Source organism: Telopea speciosissima, chromosome 10 (genome assembly GCF_018873765.1).
Source record: "Telopea speciosissima isolate NSW1024214 ecotype Mountain lineage chromosome 10, Tspe_v1, whole genome shotgun sequence".
In the NCBI taxonomy this organism is placed as follows: Eukaryota; Viridiplantae; Streptophyta; class Magnoliopsida; order Proteales; family Proteaceae; genus Telopea; species Telopea speciosissima.
Window position 1 is genome coordinate 9,631,956 of NC_057925.1, and position 9,795 is coordinate 9,641,750.

Below are 9,795 nucleotides of genomic sequence, written 5' to 3' on the forward strand. Positions count from 1 at the left end.
TTGGTTACTCCAAGAGGAGTACGATTTAGAAAGCTTACCCTGAAAATATTTCCATGATTGGATCTCTTATGATATATGAGAGAGATCTCATAGTTGAAATACACTCTCTTCCTGCTGGTTTTCCGCCTCATTGCTTTGTATGAGGAGGGAAGAATTGGAATGAAAGATTTTTATCTAAATAACTAAGGGGGTTAAAATGGACATTTCATTTGGGTACTAAGTGTTAACCATACTTGACGTCAAGGGAAAGGTTGATATTTTAATAGTTTTTGAACTGTTCATGATATTCGATAAACTTATAAGGGGTGTCCATGAAATTTACCCTATAGTTTAAGACCCCTTTGTTGTTTATCATATTATAGTTTATGTAATGTATATTCTTCACATATTAAGGTGTGGCTTACATCAGAGGAAAAGAACGCTAATTGGTCGCATAACCCTAGCCGCTGAGCCTAGACATGGGGCATGAAAGATCATGGAAAGGTGGAAATTCCATCTCCCAAGATGCTTCTGCACATACTTTCATTGGCTGCTGTACAGAACTTAGAGAAGCTATAATGTGTCCAGTGAAAAATAAATGAATCTCTCCTTATTTGCTCTGATCACTCCAACGCCTTTATATAGTCCCAGATGGAAAATGGGTTTGCCTTAAACTTTTTTTTTTTTGGGTAGAAGTTGCCCTAAACTATTCATGTCGTCAAAATCAATGGCTGCCATGACAACTGACAATAAGCCGCTGTACTAAAACTTCTCCGAGCCTATTTTTTCAAGAACCCTCATTTGATATTGTATAAACATAGCAAACTAACAATAATTTTGCTTTTCACTAATTTTGAAAGAATTACTCTTCAATTATACTGTTTTCAGTTCAATTTCCCCACTGCAAAACTTCTTGTCCTCACATCCATGGGTTCTTTCCTGAGAGAAAACTTGTATTGGACTTGGTAACATGATGGGAAGTGATCCAAATGGGTGAGAGATCCATTCTGCGGCCTTTTGATAGCAACGTCAACGATACCTGCCAAACCATGTGAATAATAGAAATCTGGCTAGTCTGCGCAGCAACTACCTGAAATTCCACAAGAGGTGCAATCACCAGATCTTCTTTCTGACCCAAAAGAGGAGGATGACAACTCCAATCACGATGGCAACCGGAGCCCACTTCCGAATCAAAGCCTGCAATTTGGGATTTGGGGCTATTCATCAAACTAACATACCATCCTGAGAGATTTACAAGACAATAGGCAGTAGTGAATTTGCTGAGTGGAACAAAACACATAATTCTGAAGTCTAACAAGAGGGAAGAAAGAGATCGTACGATCTCACAAAGTGACAATATCTTGGCATCACGGCTTTGTACAAATCATTGAAACTATTTCTTCAGACAATTGCATGTCAGCATCTAGGCAAGTTTAAAGACTGCCAACATCTAAAAGCAAATTTAGTGAGTAATTCCAGATCAGGGTTAGATAAAAATTCGTATTAAAGAGTGGTTCCTCTCTGAATCCTTTGTGTCTAAAAATTAAACCGAGTTCCAACAAGACAGGACGTTAATCAATCTAATAATGTGCAATCCTGAAAAAAAAAAGTGGGGGGGCATGGGGGGAGCATAGATCACAGTTAATTCAAAAATCAGATAGGCAATTTAGTCTATGACAGTCTTGCTTATATTCATATTTAAGTTATGGGAGAGGGTCTTCCGTCTGGCAGTGTGGCCCCTGCGCCAGCATGGGGGCCAATCACAGCACATGCAGGAACATCAACAGAAGCAGGACTTTAGCTTTACATGGAGGAGGGGGGTCATTTTGCCTCCCTTTGTGTCTGGGCCCAGGGGCCATGCTGCCAGGCAAGGTTCTTTTTCCCTTAAGTTATTTACTTAGACAAACTTGACGTCATTATATTCCCTATCTATTTGATATGTCAAATGCTGTACAAAATTAAAACTTTCTACTATCTTTTTTCATTTAATTTGGGAACAAAACCCAAATTACCCAATCTCCTCTATGCTAATATTAGCATTACATTCCACTAATAGCTGGTGCTGAGAAGTTTAGTCAGCAACATGCAGGAATTTGACCAAAAATCCAGCATTTTTGTAACACAGCAAATGAATGCAAAGACATCATAACAGGCCAATTCAGTACTAAGAGCATTATAGTCCACCACAAAGTTTTATTTAAGCAACTCAGGAGGCTTTCACCGATACAGCATATGGTATCATTGAATAGTGTTACCTGTCGATTTAGATCTCTAGCCTTATCAGCATAGATGCGAGATTCAGAGGTAAGCCGGCTTGATAATTGACTAACCTCTACAAAATTGGACATACGAACAGAAGTCACATAAGTGTTTAAATAAGATCCATGGTAATATATAACCGAGAGATAATATGCATTTCTATTTGAAAAAACAATAGAAAACTACTACAAAAGTTTAAATAATACAACAAATGCTACATGGTATAATCCTCTAAACTTAAGAAGCTTCCATCAAGAGCAAGCATTAAGATAGTTATATGGGTCAAAGCCACCCTTTCATAACTCTCCTTATACTAAATGAGTCTGTTCAAGCTTCCTGAAAGGTTAAGTATATTAATTGAGGAGTTTCAAATGGATTTCTTGAGTGAAGCAAGTGGGAAAGAGAAGAGACCACTTAATCAAATATGAGATGTACAAATCCAAGAAAATCAATTATCCCAGTCTAGGTAACACTGTGGCTCAGATGAAGTATTGTGGCTGATCTAATTGTTTCATCATTTTTGTAGGGAAAGTGGCCGTGGCAATTACTAAGGAAGCTCAAGAGCTAGTCAAATGAGACGATTCAACCAAATGGGATGAATAAGAAAACATGGCACTTTGGTAGCAACCATAAGTCAATATTGGCATGCCTGCATGCTACAATTTACCTATAATCACTGACTTGAATAGGAAAAAAAGGTAATCCATTCTATAAAATTTGCAAAATCACATTAACAAGTCAGTAACCTATACTCAGTCCTGAATCAGTACATAAAACTTGAGAAACTTCTATTGATGCAAAGTTCTTCCCATTTAAAGTTCATTAAGTAAAATGTATCTTGAAGAGCACTAAAAACTAGTAATTTAACTTAGGCTCTCTTTGGTATCATTTTTATTTTTTTTATTGGCCTATTTAAAAGAAACCATCAATGAAAACCATTTTCGATCAAAAAATGAAAACCATTTGGTAAACATTAGACAAAATACAGTATGGAATGAGAAATCAGTTGGTAACTAACTACCTAGGTGTAAATAGTTTTATAACATTTTTGAAAAATGGGCCCAAACTATGAAAAGTTAGCCTTTTATGAAGACATGGACTCAAAGCCCATATACAGTTTAAGCAGTGGGTGAAGAGATTCCCCCTTCACCTATTGATTGTTAATGGAACCTCTCGCACCTAAGCAATTGCTAACTTATCAAAGTTCAGTTTTGGAAACTGAGGATATTATATAGCCAAAGCACCAGATTTGTACCTTTCTAACTGCCTCCCTCTCCCAATAGAGAAAAAGAAACCGAAATCAAAAGATTATATTCCACGCACTCTACTTGTAGCTTCTAAAAATTACAAACCAGTACAGAGTGAAGAAAGCTTTCTTCTTTTCACCTTCTATTTAATAATAGAAACTATGTAGGTAGGTAGGTTTCTCAATTCTGGCAATTATAGATTCCTGCTTACAATCCTTTAGCATTTTAAAATAGGCAAAGGAGTCAATGTGAACTGTGAAAGAAGACAATTCAATTCGCAGTATCTCAGCTTTTCATCTCTTTATTCATCTTTCTTTCCTCTCCAGTTTCCTCCTAGCTGAGGAAGATCAGGAAACATTCGGCGATGGTTGGGTTCCAGTGGTTGCTATGATGGCTGGGTTCCAGAATGTGTGCTGCATGAGAATAGGGTGGTTCCAGCGGGGGAGGAGGGGTGGCAAATAGATGGGGTGGGGCTGTAGGACGGGGTGGGAGGGGGTGGGGTTGCAGCAGGAAGAGGAGTAGGAGGCGGGAGCTTGCCTTTCTAATAATAGATCCAAATGAATATTTTACCCTTCAATTTTGGGACTCACGAGCACATGCTCATTAAAATATCGGCATAAATGCCCAAAAATTGTTTTTGACCAAAATATATAAATGGGTCTTGACCCTATTATGGTTATTTTATTATTCTCATTTATTTTAAATATAAATAGGGTCCATAAATGATACCAAACACTGCAAAAACGTTTTTGTATCAGAAAAACAAAAATAAATGATACAAAAGAGAGCCTAAACAATTTTCAGCCAGTAGGAGAAAGTTCTCCAACGACATATTCACCAACCTGGCATTATTTTTCATTACCATAATGCATTATTCTTCTAAGAGTGTAAATAATTGAAACCATCAAATTAAGAGATAAAACTGAACTTACGGTCCAATTTTTCACCAACACCAAGAACTTCCTGTACGTTTCGAGTCATTATTTGGTGTACTTCATATAGTTCATCATTCAACTTTGCAAGATTCCGCTGAGTACGTGTATCCAAGTATAATTTCTTGGTCTTCTGTATGAATGTATCTGTCAAACAGAAACAGAAGAAAAAAAAAGATCCAATACAATATAATAAGTATGAGCAAAAGCAGATGAAATAAGAAGGTAAATGTAAAGTGCCTATAACAAATGCACAAAAAAATACCAAATTTAATAAAGGCATAAGGTCTGGCAGCAGTTTCGATTTGGCTCCCATTGGCTCTCTCAAATTCATTTTTGAGGTCTTCAAGATATTGAAATGCAAGTTTCTTAGGATAAGCACGATCACACATTGTCAAATAACATACACGGCCTTCAATAATATAGCTGTCAATATGAGTCAAGGTAAAATTTAAATTTCAACAAGGTGAACTTGAGAGGATTAAATAAGGGAAACCCCTATATTGATATTAAAGTTTTCCTGTTTTCAGAAGGAAAAGAGAAAAATAGGGGACAACATAGGAGAGGGAAAGTGAATATTTGTCCATATAATTCAGGATAACAAGTTTCTAATCGAAGTTCATCGTATTCTTGTATATGTCTACATGTAATGAGGGCATTTGCAAATACATACATGATAGTTTAGACTACAGCTTGTGGAGAAGTAATGACCCAGAAGTTGGTCAATTAGCAACAAATCCCTGTTAAGAAATAAGCATATATTATTTATTCCAACACATTCCCAACTACGGTGCTTGAAAAATTGAATATCCAAGAAAAGAAAACACAATCTTGGAAAATGGCATGGGCGACCAGAAAACACAAGTCCCCTGATTACAGAAGCCATCTTTTGTACGACACAGCAAAAAAACCCCAAACATGTTTTGATGCAGAGCTCAAACAGTACCAGCATAGGAAGAGAAAGAACCAGGCCCAAAACCAGTCCAGAACCTGGTTATAATAAGTCTCATTGTTAGCACTCTTTAGTGGACTTCTATAAGATTGTGCATGAGATTGTGTGGGCCCCCCATGCGTCTTTTGCATGGAGAAGAGATCAAGTCATGCTTGCTGGATTCTTCTGGTAGATTCTGAACATCTTAGTTTCTGTTTTGCAATATTACTTGGTTACTAAGTCTTAGGTATCATTTATGTTTTTGTTTATGGCCTATTAAAAAAATCATTAATGGAAACCATTTTTTATCAAAAAAACGAAAACCGTTTGGTATCCATTAGTAATAGAGTATAGAATGAAAAACCGTTTGGTAACTAATTAAGTGTAAATAATTTTAATTGCCTTCACCTATTTCCCCCCCCCCCCACCATATAATATTTTAGATATTATAATATATAAGCGAGACTTTTTATAAATAATATATATTATATAGGCAGAGGGTTGGGCATGTCGCCAGCTTTCGGTAAGCTAGCGACATATACCAATCACAAGGCTAGACATAGGAGGGCAAAGGAGTCTATCCAAAGGGAGAGAGGATGGACGACATGCTGGGCACCCTGGCGGCGTGCTCAACCTTTTCCCTATTATTTAATAAATAATATATATTATATTATGAATATATATAATATAAAAGGACGACTTTTGTTATATACTTATATATAACATATATTATATATAATATATTATACAATATATATTATATTATATATTTATATATAATATAGGTAATTAGGCGTGTGTGTGTGTGTGTGAGGGAGAGAGAGAGAGAGGCAAAAGGGAGACAAGAATGGGGAACCTGCACCACTATTTTGGCTATTCCTCTATTTATCACTAAGTAGAGATGAATACTATACGGTAACAGCAGGAAATTCTATGGCGTTAAATAAGGGTATTTCAGAAGAACAAGTTGTTCCAGCTCGATACTCTATGCATCCTACTGTGATGATTCAGCAGCAAACCCAAGGTGGTGAAACATTGGTTGGGTAGTGGTGAAGCCAGGTCATATCCCTTCTTCCCTCTCCTTTCCCTCCATCTTTATTTCAGTTTCAGAAAGCTACATGGTGTATGTGTGTGTGTGAATCTCAAGGTACTCTAAAACTCTTCTTTTGTGGGTTTGATTCTACCAACATTGTTTCCATACTGTTTGATTTAATTCAGTTATTATTCACTTCATATTCTGCTACTTTTATTTATCAGTTTCAGTACTTTAGCAATTTCCCACCTTTTAAATCTCAGACTTCCATCAAAGATTCCAGCCAATTTAACCGTTGAATCAAGCCCAATTTTTTATAAGTTGCCCCCCTCTATTGGGTTTACACTTGTTCAGAATTGTGGGTTTATCACATCTCGAACTTAAAAGATATTCTTGTTTTGAAATGTTTTCTGGTTTTCTTAAGTTTCTATTTTCTGTCCCCCTTCTTTACGCTCAATTTAACCATTAGTTCCTATGATATTTTAGCCACAAGTACAACAGGTATAGACCAGTTTTTCAGCCTCATCGTTTGGCTGGTTCTTTAGTTATTGATCGTCTTTATTTCTGCCCTATTGTTCTCTAAATCGAGATCACTGTCCTAAGGGCTTGTTCCCAAATCTGTCCAAACAGATTAGGGGAATGCATTATGTTTCCAATCTCATAATGCTTAAACAATTTCCAATTCTTTCTGACAACCTGTGTATGGGTAAATGTAAGCAGAACAAATTTCTTTTAATTGCAATAAATTTCTTCAGTCAGTTATTCTACATGCAACCGGTTCAATTAAAAGATTGAAACTAATAAACAAAAAGTGAGAATAAAAAGTTTAAGATCAGCTTAGCACATGTGGAAAGGGATAAAACAAATCACGAGGAATAAGGGCATCAAAAGGATACTGAAAAACATAAGGACCAGTTTCAAGGGACATTCTTGAAGCCTCACTCTGGCCCTTTGACAGATTCTTGAACAAAGCCTTGGCCTGCTGTTTGTAGAATTCAGCGTCTTTTACATCACGGCCATCATCAAGTCCTTCCGCTAGAGGAAGACCATCAGTAACACGAGCTATCATTGTCAGCTTCACCATCTTCACTGTTACAGTTCAATGATACACAACGCACAATATGAATAAAAAACATCAGCAGTAATGTGGAACGAGCTGAATCAATTGATAGCAATATAAGTAATCTAGCTCTAGATCAAAACATTCCATATTTAACAGATACAAGGAAAATGGAGAAGACATGTTCTATTTCCAGGTTTTTTGCTACCATACTTACCAGTAGTGTGAATATTTCTCTTCCAGATTGTATCAACTTCAAATTGTCACAGGCAAAGGGCAACTTGGTAAAATGCAACTCTAATATCTCAAATTCGAAACAGCTCATCAAAACCTGAAGGGCATTCCATCATCCAAAATGCATTTCAAGTGTCACAACAATGAATGTGTAGCAATTAGATGGGGCAGTAGACCAAGAATTCAAGACAAATCAATATTATTTAGTTAGTAAGAATGAATAGCTCCCAATCTCTCGATAAGTAATCTAGTCTTATGGTCTAATGTAACAAAACAGTTAAATTCAATTATATTTAATATATATGTGGGCAAAGGTTTCCTTGATGGCCCATAAAGGAAGCATTTCCTTTATGTTCCAGATATCTTCTAAGTGATATCTCTCAGAATATATCATCAAATGGTAAATTTCAGCCAGATCCCCAAACTTCAAGATGGAGATATAAAGTTATAAAAATTGGTTGAATATTCAACCTTCGCAACTTTGGAGCAACTCCAATTTAACTGTTGAAACAAAGGGGTGAAAGTCACGACATGATGGGATATATAGCGGAGATGGAGACTCGAATTTAGCATGTGGCTAGCCCAAGGTGTGGCTTCCAATCGTAAGGTCAATTTGACCAACGGACGCCTCCACACGGCCTTTAAAAGTGGACCATTAAAAAACAGACTCATGCCCCCAACAGGTTGAACATACTCATGTTACCAGATAGCTGCAATACATTGGTAAGTTTTTTTTCAAAATGATCCAATTCCGAGTCACATAAAGGAGTGCTATAGAAACATTATCAATGGACCACTTTCCATTGCATTTGTCGTCAAACTCTCAAATCCAAAGTCCCATCACAACATCATCCACTCTAGTGGGCAAATTGACCAAGATGCTAATGAAAATATACACTAGTGATGAGCTAGTAAGTTAGGAAAATTTTTTGTTTTGTTCTACAATTCAACAAGTCTGAAGGAGGGAAGAGCTACTTTCCATTTGAAAATTTAGCATAGAGCAAATAGTGCGTGCACCAGTCATACAGTTGGAAAGAAGATATTGTTAATAAATCCAACCGGAACTTATAAACCCAGATCCCACAAAACCAAAATGAACCACAGAACCCAAACAGTCTCTATAATTTTTCTACAGAAGAAAAGATCCTCCAGTCGAGTACTTTGCCCAGAAGGAGGCTAGGGGGCAGAATGTTGACGAACCCATATATGCCTGAGTGACAGGACTAGATTCTAAAAAGCATATCTGAAATTCAGTTAAGAAAAGTGTCCCCTACTCATTCATACAGCTAGAAAAAGAAGAAGGGGAGGAAGGAAATCCCCATTAGAATTGCTTTCAATAACTGATTGTGAACTCAGACCTATTATTAACAACATTGTAGTCTTCCATGCTAAACTTGCAGGGGAGGTGAAAGACTTGATGAAGTCATGAAGCAATACAAAATGGCCATTACAAATAAAGAAACAACTATTCAGGGAGACAAGTAATGCCAACAGAGTAACCCAGTTAATAAGGGTACAAAGCTAGAAGATGATCTAATTTCCAATATCTTTCAAGGGTTTCGAAAACTCCCATATGGCGTAACATAGAAGATCAATTTGATTTAACTTGAACATGACCTAAATAAGATGCGACTACGAGATGGTAAATGTAAGAGTCAAATTATTCTTAGCTTTTCTTCCATGCAATGAAACACCGACTGACCACAGAAACAAACCTCATTCTCAATTAAGCCCTCATTTTCAAAGGCTTCTCAAGAGAGAGAGAAAGATAGAGAAAGATTGCAAGAGATCGCAGATCTGCTCAAAAGAAAGTACTTCGCCGGATATCAGAGTCGAAACCGCCGGGAATTAATTGGGCCTACGTTACTTTCCGAGAGAGAGAGAGAGAGCATACCAAGTGTCGCTGCTGGAGCAAGGGCTTGGAAGCACCACCAAAAGGGGCGGAGAGATCACCGGAGCCACCGCAAAGATGACAGAGGAAAGACTTTGGGAGATCGCTAGAAAGATTTCGTTGAGGGTCGATGGTTTTTCAAATTTTCTCCTTTAAAAGTTTCAAAAAAACAAAAACAAAACAAAACAAAAAAAGGACAACAGATGGGTATAGAAGACCAGACCAGACC

The 9,795-nt window shown here is 37.0% G+C and overlaps 1 protein-coding gene across 2 annotated transcripts; it reads right to left on the reverse strand.

The window, feature by feature from the left end:
• Positions 1-727: 727 nt before the first annotated feature.
• Positions 728-9,590, reverse strand: LOC122643900 (25.3 kDa vesicle transport protein). Of its 2 annotated transcripts, none has more exons than XM_043837474.1 (6): positions 9,570-9,590; positions 7,278-7,470; positions 4,683-4,843; positions 4,418-4,564; positions 2,235-2,311; positions 728-1,176 (listed from the first exon to the last, which is right to left on the reverse strand). In XM_043837474.1, exons 2-6 carry the CDS (start codon positions 7,463-7,465, stop codon positions 1,093-1,095), a joined length of 657 nt encoding a protein of 218 aa, XP_043693409.1. In that variant the 5' UTR covers positions 7,466-7,470; positions 9,570-9,590; the 3' UTR covers positions 728-1,092. The 2 variants fall into 2 exon arrangements, with proteins under 2 accessions (XP_043693409.1, XP_043693408.1); XM_043837473.1 differs by lacking the exon at positions 9,570-9,590 and adding an exon at positions 7,659-8,328.
• Positions 9,591-9,795: the final 205 nt, after the last annotated feature.

What these genes read in the sequence shown, in the direction of transcription:
- LOC122643900 (XM_043837474.1), bottom strand. Translation starts at nt 7,465, where the DNA reads ATGGTGAAGCTGACAATGATAGCTCGTGTTACTGATGGTCTTCCTCTA. An exon ending in TTATGCCTTTATTAAATTTG is followed by an intron (nt 4,565 to 4,682) that starts GTATTTTTTTGT and finishes TCTGTTTGACAG; the next exon opens with ATACATTCATACAGAAGACC. An exon ending in TGTTGGTGAAAAATTGGACC is followed by an intron (nt 2,312 to 4,417) that starts GTAAGTTCAGTT and finishes CCAATTTTGTAG; the next exon opens with AGGTTAGTCAATTATCAAGC.